We start from the raw sequence: 15,641 nt of genomic DNA on the forward strand, positions 1-15,641 counted from the left end.
ACAACTTGTTAGCCAAGAAGAGAGGCAACAACGCAGGTAACCAGAAAAGTCTTTATTTGCAAAGCTCAACTATAGCACTGAGGTGCTCGGGGCTGCGCATCCCGTGTATATCCCGGGCCACGCCTACCCCTCGGGCGTGGCCGACACCCTCTTGGTGCGCGGAATGATGACACCGCGCCAGCGCCATCGTGTCCGCCACAACGTAATTTTCGAAGGCCCATTTTGGGTTAAACAATGCTTGACTGTGTGACGAATCGCTCCTCCTGGAATGACGGTGGTGGAGGCTGACGCGGTGACTGGTGACGAGTAAATCTATTAACGGCGCATTAAAGGTGTGTTTCCCCTTTACGCTGTTCATATTTTAAGAGTATTTTAAATGTTTATTTCCCAATCGGCCTGTTACCAGATTTTGTCGCAGGTTGTGACCACAGTGCAGTCATTCTTGTTTTAACTTCGGATTCCATCTGGACATGTCTCACCAGTTCGCCATTTTGACCCATTAGTCATCGCGAATCTGCTTAATTGTTGGGCCAGGGAAGAACACAAGGAACTGTAGAAATTTCCAAGAATGCAGGAAATGACGTTTCCGACGTGAGATTGAAACAAAGAGTGAGACTTCATTTTAATCGTATCACCCACAAATGCTCCGGAACACACGAACCACAGAACATGGAGAAAAATTATTCTGTGGAATGACAATGATTGAACACAAACGGATAAAACATATGGAGATAGTTAATATGATAAAAGGTAATGTAAAAATGTTTACAATGGGAAACAAGACATCGTGGGTACCCGGTATCGATCACGTGATTAACGTGGAGAATCTGTTTTGTGGAAATCGCGAATGACATCGTCTCGCTTGTGGAAGGAACGCGTCACGTGGTCGTGGTTCGTTTTTCCGGAACATGTGGTTTGTACTCGTGTGGGGAAGAGGGAGAAAGGGAGTGTAACACACGACTACACACCACCTTACATCCCGGTACTTTACACTCTGCAGTCCCCTCCGGTGCGCCATGAACCGAGATCTCTCCGTTCCTGGAGATTCTCCCTCAGATCGCGGGTCCAGGGTCGGTCTACCCGAGGATGAAGACCCGGGACCCGGTACGTGTCGTTCTCTCCGCACCGTCACCTTCTGGTGGTTCCTGAAAGTTTCGTTTTAATGGATTGTTTTTGTTTCAGGTGTTATAGTGAAGGTGAAGGTGAAGTCCGAGTTCGTCGATGATTCGTTCCCTCAACATGAAGGTTTGAACCACAAACGCACATTGTTGTAGTTGTAGTACTACTACTTTCATTGTCTTACATGGTCGAGGCTCATGGAAGACCTCGGACACAGAACAGATCAGAACACAACATAACAAAGGGAACATCAGGAGAAAGGGGGAACACGACCAGCAGGGAAGAGGGAGAAAGGGGGAACACGAACAGCAGGGAAGAGGGAGAAAGGGGAAACATGAACAGCAGGGAAGAGGGAGAAAGGGGGAACATGAACAGCAGGGAAGAGGGAGAAAGGGGGAACACAAACAGCAAGGAAGAGGGAGAAAGGGGGAACACGAACAGGAGGGAAGAGGGAGAAAGGGGGAACACGAACGTCGAACAGCAGGGAAGAGGGAGAAAGGGGGAACACGAACAGGAGGGAAGAGGGAGAAAGGGGGAACACGAACAGGAGGGAAGAGGGAGAAAGGGGGAACACGAACAGCAGGGAAGAGGGAGAAAGGGGGAACATGAACAGCAGGGAAGAGGGAGAAAGGGGGAACATGAACAGCAGGGAAGAGGGAGAAAGTGGGAACATGAACAGCAGGGAAGAGGGAGAAAGGGGGAACATGAACAGCAGGGAAGAGGGAGAAAGGGGGAACATGAACAGCAGGGAAGAGGGAGAAAGGGGGAACATGAACAGCAGGGAAGAGGGAGAAAGGGGGAACATGAACAGCAGGGAAGAGGGAGAAAGGGGGAACATGAACAGCAGGGAAGAGGGAGAAAGGGGGAACACGAACAGCAGGGAAGAGGGAGAAAGGGGGAACATGAACAGCAGGGAAGAGGGAGAAAGGGGGAACATGAACAGCAGGGAAGAGGGAGAAAGGGGGAACATGAACAGCAGGGAAGAGGGAGAAAGGGGGAACATGAACAGCAGGGAAGAGGGAGAAAGGGGGAACACGAACAGCAGGGAAGAGGGAGAAAGGGGGAACATGAACAGCGGGGAAGAGGGAGAAAGGGGGAACATGAACAGCAGGGAAGAGGGAGAAAGGGGGAACATGAACAGCAGGGAAGAGGGAGAAAGGGGGAACATGAACAGCAGGGAAGAGGGAGAAAGGGGGAACATGAACAGCAGGGAAGAGGGAGAAAGGGGGAACATGAACAGCAGGGAAGAGGGAGAAAGTGGGAACACGAAGAGCAGGTCAGAGGGAGAAAGGGGAAACACGAGTTCCCCTGTAATCTTTATTCAATGTATTCTGCAATACCTTCCGATTAGGTGAGGATACCACCGGGGTTCCCACCCACCTTGCAGCACCCACCCTGTTTCCTCCTCACCATCTGGCTTCAATGTTTTGTCTCTTTGAAAAAAATTGAATTTTAAAAAAATTTGGATTAATTTGAAACAAAAAGGTTTTGGATTAATTTGAAGTCACCTTTGCTTTATAATTTTTTTTCTCTCTGAAGAGCGTTTCCATGTTTCAGGGTGGGACAGATAGACGGCATTAGCCTATTAATATGGAGATTATTTACCACAATATACTCAGTTGTGATGACATGGTTTTACCAGACCTTTAAAATTGATCTGTAAGAGCGCCGTGACATAATGATTGGCTATCTGGAGATATACTGTAAACCTTTTGAGTGTAGGCCAGTCTCTTTAATTATGTTAATGCTTTTATCAAAATCCTGAAAATGACTTGATATACTAATATCCAGCACTGCTTGTGGTATATTCTCTCTCGAGTTTGAAATAATTTCTCATTTATTTTCAAACTTTGTTTTGAAAAAATATTTTGTTTCAGTCGAACCATTGTTTTCCTTTTAATGAGATTTTTTTTGGTTTCAGGTTTTATTGTGAAAATGAAGGTGAAGTCTGAGTTTGGAGATGAATCAACTTTTCAAGACACATGTCTTAACCACAACAACATTCTGCTTGTCCCATTGGCAGACATTGATGAGTGCACATTGTATGGGGGCTTGTTCTCTCTCTCTCTCTCTCTCTCTGTCTTTCTGTCTCTCTGTCCTTCCCCCTCCCCCCCCCCCACCCCCACCTTCCCCCCTCTATCGACTTGCCTTAAGGGTGTCTGACAACTTAAATACCCAGCTCGATATTAAACCAAATTCGTTCAACACGATGAAAAATCACAATATTTGTCGAGATATTTCTGGCGAATGTGCACTTATTGACGGCTGTGACGCAATCATTCGGTTACAAACTTGCAATCCCATTGATGGAGATAACATCTGTTGTAAAAATCAGATCTACAACATTGTCCCAATAGTAGGTTTCATTCAGAATCGATCTCTTCAAACACCTGTAAGTAATCAACAAGAATAATATCAGCATACCATAATCATAGAAGTAATAATTAATTGGCAATTGGGACAAGCAAGCCTGGAACATCTAGCAATACGCACCATTCGAATATGCACTACCACACACAATAAATGTCAGGAATGAATCGGAGCGATGTCCGTCCGAGTTCTTATGGAAGCCCCTCAGTGGTCGGAGTCAGCATAGCACCTGGGTTCAACTTAGACACAATTTCATGACAACATCAAAACACAACGGGATGACTTTGTTATTTCAAATGTTGATAGGAAGCTGATGGTTGATCCTGAACTCATCCATTGTCCTCCAAGAGGTAAGCATTGCAACTCTCAACAAGAAACAGCAATGAGAGATTGCAGACCCTCGCCAGCACGTGTTTTTAGTGATTTTAAGGCTTTTGTGTTAAAAAAAATATGGTGACCCAACCATGTGACCGACGACGTCCTCATTATTTTATTTATTTTTCTCGACCAATGTATCCCCAGATGATGCTCGAGACATTTCATCTTGATCGGATGAGGTTTTGTACTTGTTAAATTATAACGTCATGATGGAGGCACCTATGATATCATCCTTAACATATGTTATCCCGCATGGAGATTTCTTTACAATGAGCCATGTCTCAATTTTTTTGATGCAGCGCTTTCGGAGATATAGAGGTGCAAAGTTTTTCGGTTTTTCCAAGATGGTGACTGTACCACGTGACTTATGATATCATAATTATCATTTAAAACTTATACTGGAGGAGACGCACCTATGGTGAAAATGTCCTGTCAATCGAACCAACGGTTGCAGAGAAAATCATATTTATTGTGTGCGGACAAACAGACAGATAAACTGACTCAAATGCAATACCCTCGAGCGAGGCTAATAATATTTGTGCGTTCGCCATGTGCATAGCAGGGTGCGCCAAAGTGCTTGGAGTTGGATGCGCTTCTATCTTTCTTTCTTTTTCCTCTTGTGAAATGGTTGCACTTGCTCTGTGTTAACAGCCAGAAACTTCTTCAGGACATACAAGCCCAGTGATGCCTTCCTCAAGATCAACTAAATGCAATGTGCAAACACACCCTTTGATCTTAGGATCTTCTTCTTTCGTGTATCATCAGATGGACAGCTCAGTGTCATGCAGCCATGCCCTCGTCTCTGGTCCTACGTCGAAGAGGCCGGCTTCTTTAGGTGGTCTGTATAGGGGGCAGGTGGTAATTATGTGTTCGGCAGTCTGCTCAGGCTCACCGCACTCGCACGCGGCGCTGTCTGCCAGGCCCCACATCTTTAGCAATGATTTGAAGCGGCCAACCCCCGTACGTAGACGGTTCAGCAAGTTCCATTGCAGGCGTGGTAGATCTCCTACGACGCCACCTCCTGGGTCCCAGATGTAACGGTGGATGCGGGTGGGCCCGGCCGTTTCCCACACCTGCTTCCAAGATGCCGCCAGCCTTGCGCTTCTAGACAGGTCCTCAGGGATAGAACTGAGCATCTCTTGTGCCGCCTTGTTGTCGGGATGGTGGGACTTGAGTCTGCTTGGAGGCGCCACTATCGTTGTGGTGTTGTGCAGGATGTGTCAGTCGTGTTTCTGGGCATTCCTTGCCAGGGCGAGGGTAGCAGCCTCCCGTCGGAGGCCGGCCGGGGCGATTCTTGCTAGGACTGGCAGGTGGAATGCCGGGGTGGGCTTCAAGCAACCAGCTACAATGCGGAGGGCGTTGTTAATGACAACATCAACCTTTCTCACGTGTGGGCTTCTGCTACAGGCTGGGGCGCAGTATTCGGCTGCAGAGAAGACCAGGGCTTGCGTGGATATTCGTAGGGTCTTGGCGGAGGCTCCCCAGGTCGTACCAGCGAGACGTCGGATAAGCGAGACCCTTGATGTCACCTTGGCCTTAACTTCTTCTAGGTGTTGCTTGAAGGACAGTATCCGATCTAGGCATACACCGAGGTACTTTGGGGCTTGCTGGAACTCCAGGCATTTGTTGTCAACGAACACGTCCAGTTCCCTTTTTGCTTCTCTGTTGTTAAGATGGATCTGTTGTTAAGATGTTAAGATGATCTCTGTTGTTAAGATGATCTTAGGATGAGATCACAGTTTCCACATGGTCCTTTATACGAGTGATGATCACATTCTGCCCGAGGTTATTGTCACAATGACGATATCTGATGCAAATTGCTTCTTCTACCTCCACCTTGTATATCACAAGCACATATTTCACCATCGTGGGACAACCGACAGCTTCTCACTATCCTCCAAAGGCTGTTGCGAGCTGGTCAGGTCTGTGTCTGGTACACATGCCCTGTCCATTTTTTCCCTCCTAAAATACGGAGTCATGCTGGACTGCTTGAGAAAAAGCACAGTTTGTATTGTGCAGGTGTGTTGGGCCTTATGGCCTCCTCCTTGTATTTATTTCCCTGTATTTTCTTGTCTCTGCTGTCACATCCTGGCACGACACGTCCTGGCGAGGGTCTGCAATCTCTGATTGCTCTTTCTTATTTGTTTTGTGTTGGATGTACAACCCTTTGATTTCAAAATGTTTTTTTGCCTTCGTTGGACTTTGTCCGAAATGGAAGCTTATGGATTGGGTCTTTTCCGTCCATCCATGCGTCAATACATCCGTCCTCAACCATATTTCTGGCATCTGTGGATCTAATTTGTTCATACTTGGCACAAAGGCAACACATGAAGATATATACTGCATGTGCAAATAATTTTGATCCACAATGCGATCAAAGATGTCCGGCTAGCGGCTATTTTAGTTGTAAAAACAAAACCTGATGTTGAAAACCCCAATAATAACTCTGCTCCGAGGCTGAACAAGGCTGTGTAACATGCGTGAGGTAAAAGTTTGGGAAAACGTCTCATTATTAAAATGGGTTTATCAAAAGGGAATTTCTTCAACCATTTCTCAAACATGCATTTACCGATCTTGTTCAAATGAATGATGGACAGATAATGAATGATGGCTTCCATGTGCATGTCATTTTTATTCGAAATCAGAACAATGATGGCCGACTTTCAGCCAGTGTATTACTTCAATGTGTCTCCAACCATTTCTTGGACATGCATGGATGAATTTTGTTTACACTTGCCACATAGACAATACATGAGAGTATACATATGTAAAAGATTTTGTTTTGTAATCTGAGCAAAGATGGCCAACTGGCGGCCTTTAACTCTGCACAGAAAAATAACTAAAACCGCAGGGACTTCGACATTTTATGGCTTTTTCTTCTTGTTTTTTGGTATTCATTTTATCTCTTTACTTAAATAACATGAGATCATATTGTTTGCAGATCTGGTTCATCCAGTGAAGATGGAAGATTTTCAAAGTGACTTCTCTCAGAGTTCCCAGGATGCTTTGAGCAATGAGTGTGTAAAGCAGGAACCTTGTGCTTTTTCTCTCTGGGAGCTAAAGAATGCTCCAAAGATGCATGAAGGTAAGCAGACTATGCACAGAACACACAGCACAGCTCCACTTGGTTTGGTTGATTATTATCAATGAAAGGCTTGAATTCAACATCATGTCGAAGGATTGATCAGTTTATACAGTGTGCACACAGTCAAGCTTGTGTCGCGTCAATGGATCTGACAAACGTCGCTGAAGCATCAGGAGCTTTGGCTGCTCCAGAAGATCGTTGAGCTTACTAAATGTATACTGCGTTCAATTAACTATTCTTTCCAATTTTCAAAACCCAATAATCTATCTGAGGCCGAACAAGGCAGCACACTGGAGGTAAAAGGTGGGAAAACATCTCACATAATTAAAATGGGTTTATGAAAAGGGAATACAGGGATAAGGGTAGATGACATCCTTTAGTGATGAGAGAGTTCATATAAAACGATATAACGATAACAGGCGCCACTATCGTTGTGGTGTTGTGCAGGATGTGTCCACTTGTCGAAAGACCTCCCCACAGCAATCGATTTGATGCTTCAATTTTAATAGAATAATGATTTTAAACATCGGGAAAAAAATCCAAGCAAAGAGAGTGGACACCGACCAATTCAACCTTTCTTTTCCAAAACATTCTTCCACTACTTCGATGAAACTTGACCACAAACTTAATTACCAGTGCTGTACCAAAGTTTGTTCACGGCACAAAGAAAATCGAAGTCTAAGAGGGTCTACGGGGGTCGAGGTGGGTCCAGCTTTGACCCCCCCTCCCCCCCCCCAAAGAGGTATTTGCTTTCTTCTGTGAAATTAAACACACAATTTCTATGAAACTTGACCACAACCTTCACGACCCGTGATGTACCAAAGTATGTTCACGGCATTGAAAAAAATCTGCCCCTTTGGGGGGGTCGATTTCCCCCTAAAATAGGTATTTGCTTTCAAAGTAGGCATTTCATGCTCGGCCTTTCCCTTCCTCTTACAATCCCTCCTGCCATCTGTCTTCACCTTCAAGCATGCACATAGCTCCCCTCACTCTAATCTCTTCTGCCACTTGTTGCCTTGCCCGAGATGTAATCTCTTCTATTCTATCTTTATCTAGATATCTTTAATTGTTGAAAAGACCTTCTCAAATTTATCAAGGGGGACTGTCTCCGTCCTTGTGCCAGTTTTTTTCAGCTGGTTCCTGAACCGTTCACCCTTACCTTTACTCCCCCATGCTTAATGTATGGAAATTGGAATACATCCTGCATTGGAGGATTATCTCCTTCACCTCAACACTCCAGGTTTCCGTTTGTAGTTTTCTCCTCTGGAGTATTGTCTTTGATGTTGGTGAGACAGTCAGCACTTTCCAAGCTTCTTGCTTTGGTGCGCAATCATGTCTCTTCGCAAGGTGATGTATTTCCTCGCTTGAGAAGGTCCAGTTATTATTTTTTACAGCACACTTTCCTGCTGCTCAGAGTGGCCGCACAGGCATAGGGTTTCCCCTGTTGGAGGCCTGCGATTCTTTGCTTGAGATACCTTTCTTCTTTATATCAACACAACATGCTCTGTTGTTTCCCTGTGCCCATCTTCATTACCTCCTCCCATTCTACTGAAGGTCCCTCCCCTTGTGACCCACAGCGCAGCCCACCCAAGAGTCTAGACCATGCATGAGTTACACAGCATTGCATTCCTTTTGCTTCACTCCCACCCCCATTGCCAGGACCCACGTCTGCCGTCAGCGTCGGCACCCCAACATTTATCGGCACCTCGATGAATGTATCACCACGGTTTCCCCCATAGTGCCGCCCCGACCCGCCCATCACAGAGACGCGCACACCACGCGTCATTCCCCATCTCCATACTCCCGTGGGGACCCCAGCCACGGCCCTGCCACTCCCATCCTCCTCCATATCCCCACCCCCGGCACCCGGAATGCCCCGCGGTTCATCGGAGCCACGCCTGCCCACAAAGCCCTGTCTCAATCCATCAGATCCAGCGTCAGCAATGGCTCGCATGCATTCACCCCTCCGTCCCCACTCACAATCCCTCCCATCCTCCCCCAAACCTCCACCCCCGGCATCCGACGTCTGAGCCACGTCTATTCACCCATTGCCATCTCGATTTATACTCACTCGTGAGGTACCCGTGCTGTGCACAGGTGGGAGGCCAGAAGCAAACAGACAATGCAGAAACGGTGAATGCTGAAGCATGAAACAAATATATTCCACATTCCTGTAGCACCTTCAATCGCACGTCAGACATGGACAGCAAGTTCATGAAGGACTTCCATGAAAAACGTACCCGTTCACAAACAAACGGGTACGTTTGTTCCATACCCAGTCAATGGCGATTCCAATCATCAATTGATACTTTAACAAAATACTGTTTTAAATGACGGTTGTATTTGGATATTATCAAACCCGTGCATTTGCCATCATCTGTCCACTTCCGCATTCGCGGCAGGTTCATAATTCTCATCAAAATCTAAACAGTATTTGTAGAATTTCAATAAAATCCACATCACTGTTCATATCGGTAAATGTTATTCCATCGTGTTTGGAAAAATTGGAAAACTTGGAAAATTGGAAAAACAATATAGCCTATTTTACTCCAGGGGGTCCCATGATTACCCACCCAAAATATCGTTGCGATCGGTTCAGCCATTTTTACGGTACCTGGGAACAGACGGATGGACGGACATTTGATGAATTATAGTGAGATTATTTGCAGCCTTTCGTGAGCATTCATGCTCATCCTTCCCCTTCCTCTCACAATCCCTCCCATCCACCTCCACACCCTCGCCTCTGGCATCCGGAGATTCCCGCGGTTCATCGGAGTCACGTCTATTCACAAAGCCCCGTCTCGATCTATCACACCCGGTGTGAGCAGTGCTTCCCGTACATTCATTTTTTTGACTCGACTCAAAATCCCTTCCCCTCTTCTTTGAGGGCCCCTCCCCTCTGGAGTCTGCGAGATATCCCGCGTAAGGGTTCGGTTCGTATGCGATCCACATGGCAGCGTACCTCATTTGTCCTTTCGGTGTCCACCTTCAGGGAAAAGGCTCCAGCATCGTGTGAGGTGCCGGCAGTTCGTATGGCAACGGACCACGTTCGTATTTCTCTTGATGTCCGCTTTTTCCTCGATGTTCACCACAATGGCGTCGGCTCCAAAACAAACTCAACTTGGTGCTTCAGTTTTGTCAGTCACCTTTGTGGCTCTATGACAAGGTTAACAAGGAAAACAAACAAAATAGGAAAACAAATGTGAATTAATCTGTCAAGGAACCTTTGCATTCATATGCGTTCACGCTTATCTCACTCTCAGCTATGCCTGTACCCCTCGTGTTCTCGCGAGGGAAGGGTATTCCAATATGGTGGCTGCTTGCCCTGCGAGTACGTGCTGCAGCTGCGCTCCAGTCATATGTACAGCTCGGTGAACACACCCCAGCACATGTGTGAGACAGAGTTTGGTTTGCATGCCTCGAACACTGCCTTGGGAAATAGCAGCAAGGCCGTCAGCTTGCAATATGCATGCATCACATTGTTGGCCTCATGCTCGTCACGCAAATTCGCACTGTGGTAAATTAACTGTTCTTTTCATCAAATCCTGACCCAATATTTTTTGAAACTGAACGTTCATCAAATAAAAATACTCAAGTTTTACATTGGCATGTATTGTAGCACTATTTTCAAGATGTAATGAGTACTATTATCTCGTCAATAGCTGAAGGTTGTGCAGAGTTAACAATTGTTTTGGAAAACGCAATAAATGGGTTAATATGCGAAGAGGTTTTTCTTCAGCAAACATTAAAATTGTCCCAGTATTATTTTGCTGTCAGTTAGTAGGGACATGATTGAATAGCTTTCAGGAGTGTTCTGTGATTGTGAGTTGTGAGGTTGCTGGTATGAAAGGCACTGAAATTTGATCTCTCGATGTCGTGAGAAATAGTAATTTAAACATGGATATTGATTTTTACGAAGTTTGATTCATCAGCAAATAATGTATGGTCGGGCCACCAAAAATGCTGGTGGGCCCCAAAAAATAAAATCTCTTTTGGTGGCCCGAAAAGACCTCAAAAAAAATAATTAAGCATGACCCTTGTCATAAGATCATTCAACGAAGACATCCTCGGCTTATTGGGACGTTTCCTTTTATCTTGCGTGCGTAGCGGAAAGTGGGGTGACACAATATTGGTTCACTCAATCTGTCTGAGAAATGTCACTGTCAGTCTGTGTTTGAGGAACTACATACTTTCCTTTTAATTTTATATTTTGAATATCGTACAACACGAATCGGAATATGAACGTGTGTGGGGGCAGCGATCAGCCGTCCCCCTTACCGCAAGAAGAACCCCTGGAGGCATTTGGAACTGTGGTACAAGAGGTTTATTATCGAAATTATTAATAAACGTGCACAGAATATTTTCCGGTCCATGCGCCAGGACGGCAGCGCACGGCAGCACGACCCACATTAGCAAGAAGCAAGTCGTGATGCGTACAATGCACAAGGGAGCGCCTCGAGGCCATCCACCGAAAATCTTGCAGTTCTCACCGTCAAGCCGGTTATTATACATGGTTCCCCCCATGTCCCCCTACCCTCATCCCATACTGGGGGATCAAAGAGGTGGTCCAGACAGTGAGGAGCCTCGGGGGTGGGGGGGGGGGGGAGGCCACAGGGAGGACATAATATTTCATTTTTAGGGTGCAAGGAATCCAATGTGCCGACCTTGGCTGCGATAGATCTCCGAGGGAGGTCTTCTGGCGGGAAGTGGAATTATCATGTATGGTCTTACACTGCCCCCCCCCCCCCAGAGGATTGGGAGGGTATTGCGAGAGGCCAATACTCAGTATTCTAACGTCGAAGGTGGGGGATATTTGGGTGCCCCTAATCATTGCCACGACACGTGCAGCTTAGCAGTTGTTTTTTTTTGGTTTTTTTTGTTTGTTTGTTTTTTGTATGCTGAATCGAGGCTCGTGAAAGAGTTGACATTTACTTCACAAACAAATCAACCAGACAAACAAAATATATAAAAAGAGGGAGCGGAAGACAAGAGAAGGGGAAGCACACAACACTTGAGAGCACACAACATTTAAGAGCAGGGAGATGTGTGGGAGGGAGAGGGCTTGGGGGCAGGAAGCGTGGGAAAGGGGGGGGGGGGAGGTGGGAGAAGTATAAAACACAAGGATTTCCAGGACAGAAGTTGGTATTTCAAAAAAGTGGAATTGGGGTGAAATTAGCGGGGATAGAAAAGATCAAGGTTTTGGATGGGGGAAGATAAGAGATGGTGGTGAACAGCTGTTTTAAAGACCTGGAGGGTGGAGTGCGATTGAAGAGAGTGAGGGAGTTTGTTCCCGAGGAGGGAGAAAAGAGGAATGAAGGAGTGAAGGTGAGCAGAGAGTCTTGATTTTGGCAGTTTAACCATAAGAGGGTTGCAGGCAGATCTTGTGCGACCTGTAGGAATATTTGCGGGACAGAGCCCAGAGAGAGCTGGGGGGGCAAGGTCAGAGAGGAGTCGGTAGAAGACGGAAAGACCACCAACCTGCCTGCGGTGAGTGAGTGAGAGGCCCTTGGAGTTAGCTTCATCGCGGGAGATTCCAATGATTCTGAATGCTTTGGTTTCAACATCGTGAAGACGTGTTGGCTCTAAATTTGACGGAGTCTTGTCTTGAGCGTGCATTCACACTTGCCATATAGGAATTACTTTAGCCTGTGTTAGTCTGCCAATCAAACAAAATTTTAAATCCTTCCAAACACAAAACATACTGTTTTTAAGGACATCATGAAGGACACAAACTACGGGCATGAATAACTAGTTTGACGTGTTAAATGAGGTGGTGTAAAAGAGGGTACATCCACGGCGGTAAACTTCTGATTCAATGGCTTGTTGTTGGGTTTTTTTTTTACCTTGTTGCTGTCGCTGTATCAACAAAGCCATACATCAGCCAGCACGTTGTTGTTTTTGTTGTTGTTGCATACCCCAGACAGTTCAGTTCTGTGTTGAACAAGCCTGCGGCATGGAGACAGCCGATGATCTCGTAAGAGCGACCCATAGATCCCCCACATATGGGATGGTGTACCCCCACCTTCACAAATTCAGGGCAACCACAGAGGAGAGAGGGAGAGGAAGGGTGAAGGAGGGAAAAGGAGAGTGAGAGAGATTTTAGTGCTAATCTTGGATTTTGCCAGCCTTCTTGGGATTTCGACATTTACTTTAAATATAAATATTATTTTCTTGTAAAAATGTATTCCCTGACATCCATTAATTATAAAATGGATGAAAAAACACATGAACCACGTATGGTACGCTAGGGCCAATTTATATTCTGGCGGCAGCTATATTGGTTTATGGCACGGAGCCAGAAAAGTTAGCAATCTTGAAAGGATAACTACCACCCATTTTGTTCAGCACCCTTCATTTATATGGAAACCACCTCTAAATCTCAAAACGTTCTCGTCACGGGACCTTAAACATTGATCCTTTACTTTCGGTTCCGCCTCATGACAGATGAGCAGAGACAAAGGACAAGTTTTAAATGGTAATGGAGTACGATTCATTCTGCTTTTTAAAATGATGATGTTTCACAGCAATTGTGATGTATTGATGGTTTTTTGAATTGTCTTTGCAGAGAATCAATTGAAATTGGTTTTTTATTCTCAGTCAAGTTCGCAATTGTTTGACAGTGAAGTTTCTTTCAATCAGAACATGACACAGACTTCTTCTCAGGAAGTCAACAACTATAGCAGTGTATTGACTAAGAACAATTGTAGTTCGACATTCAAGAAAATTGAAAGGAACGAGAAGCTGCACAAGTGTTCTGTTTGCAAGAAAACATTTATCTCATTAAAGTCTTCAAAGAGATGTCAAGCAATACACAGACGGGGGACGCCATACAAGTGCAATGTGTGCAGCAAGGAATTTTCTTGGTTATCAACTTTACAAAGACATGAAGTATTACACATCGGAGAGAAGCCTTATAAATGTCCTGTGTGCAGCAAGGATTTCACTCGTTCATCAGATTTACAAACACATCAAAGAACTCACACAGGAGAGAAGCCTTATAAATGTCCTGTGTGTGGCAAGGATTTTGCTCATTCATCACATTTACAAACACATCAAAGAACTCACACAGGAGAGAAGCCTTATAAATGTCCTGTGTGTTGCAAGGATTTCACTCGTTCATCACATTTACACACACATCAAAGAACTCACACAGGAGAGAAGCCTTATAAATGTCCTGTGTGTGGCAAGGATTTTGCTCATTCATCACATTTACAAACACATCAAAGAACTCACACAGGAGAGAAGCCTTATAAATGTCCTGTGTGCAGCAAGGATTTTGCTCGTTCATCAGATTTACAAACACATCAAAGAACTCACACAGGAGAGAAGCCTTATAAATGTCCTGTGTGTGGCAAGGATTTTGCTCATTCATCACATTTACAAACACATCAAAGAACACACACAGGAGAGAAGCCTTATAAATGTCCTGTGTGCAGCAAGGATTTTGCTTGTTCATCATATTTACAAACACATCAAAGAACTCACACAGGAGAGAAGCCTTATAAATGTCCTGTGTGTGGCAAGGATTTTGCTCATTCATCACATTTACAAACACATCAAAGAACTCACACAGGAGAGAAGCCTTATAAATGTCCTGTGTGCAGCAAGGATTTTGCTTGTTCATCAAATTTACAAACACATCAAAGAACCCACACAGGAGAGAAGCCTTATAAATGTCCTGTGTGCAGCAAGGATTTTGCTTGTTCATCAAATTTAAAATCACATAAAATGATACACACATGAGAGAAGCCTTATAAATGTCCTGTGTGTAGCAAGGATTTTGCTTGTTCATCAAATTTACAAACACATCAAAGAACACAAACAGGAGAGAAGCCTTATAAATGTCCTGTGTGCAGCAAGGATTTTGCTTGTTCATCAAATTTAAAATCACATAAAATGATACACACATGAGAGAAGCCTTATAAATGTCCTGTGTGCAGCAAGGATTTCAATCGTTCATCAACTTTACTAACGCATCAACTAATACACACAGGAGAGAAGCCTTATAAATGTTCTGAAGGTTCTGTTGTTCTGAATGAATGTATTAACTCCGCCATTGAAGTGAATGCATTAAGCTCGTTTGGTCATTCGTGTTACCCTGCGGTGTTCACCAAGGGTAGTCACGTCACAACTGGTGTCAGGAGAGTGGGATTCAAACCTAGTGGACACTCGGTGTCCGAAGGTTGTGAGTTTGACACCCGCTGGGTGCAAATTGCGCTCGGCTTTCGCAATCAAATCTTTTTTCCTGATTGTCTTTCTCTTGTCAAGTGGGAGATAATCGTAGTACCAGGGTGTCCAAATTTTATAGTCGATTGAAGTGCGAGGCGCAACATCGCTTTCCCGAGAAATTTAATCCTTGGATGCAGTGATTGGGCCTCGGAGGCCCACAGTTTTTTTTATTGTTGCAAAAAATATGTTGTACAATTGTTTTTTGGAATGAGCCTCATTTTTACCGACTTTCATGTTGTTACACAAAATTCAGTGACAATAAAAAAAAAAAATTCATTCAGGCTCGTGGGAAAATCTTCATTCTTCACTTTTAACCTGAAAATCCGACACAAATGCAGGCCTGGGGCCTTTGAGGTCCCGCATAAATGTTGTTGTACTGCTATGTTATATCATTATTTTCTTGATATGAGCCTCATATGCTCCTATAACTTGGTTACAAATAATTAAGTGACAAAAATAT

At 44.8% G+C, this 15,641-nt stretch overlaps 1 protein-coding gene across 2 annotated transcripts; it reads left to right on the forward strand.

Moving 5' to 3' along the window:
- The first annotated feature begins 880 nt into the window (after positions 1–880).
- LOC144892295 (uncharacterized) lies at positions 881–15,441 on the forward strand. 2 transcript variants are annotated; one of them, XM_078778144.1, is made up of 5 exons: positions 881–1,104; positions 1,183–1,245; positions 3,041–3,161; positions 6,809–6,952; positions 13,518–15,438. In XM_078778144.1, exons 1-4 carry the CDS (start codon positions 1,017–1,019, stop codon positions 6,846–6,848), a joined length of 312 nt encoding a protein of 103 aa, XP_078634270.1. In that variant the 5' UTR covers positions 881–1,016; the 3' UTR covers positions 6,849–6,952; positions 13,518–15,438. The 2 variants fall into 2 exon arrangements, with proteins under 2 accessions (XP_078634270.1, XP_078634269.1); XM_078778143.1 differs by lacking the exons at positions 881–1,104; positions 1,183–1,245; positions 3,041–3,161 and having other exon boundaries at positions 6,815–6,952; positions 13,518–15,441.
- Positions 15,442–15,641: the final 200 nt, after the last annotated feature.

Source organism: Myxine glutinosa, chromosome 5 (assembly GCF_964187855.1).
Source record: "Myxine glutinosa chromosome 5, kmMyxGlut1.1, whole genome shotgun sequence".
In the NCBI taxonomy this organism is placed as follows: Eukaryota; Metazoa; Chordata; class Myxini; order Myxiniformes; family Myxinidae; genus Myxine; species Myxine glutinosa.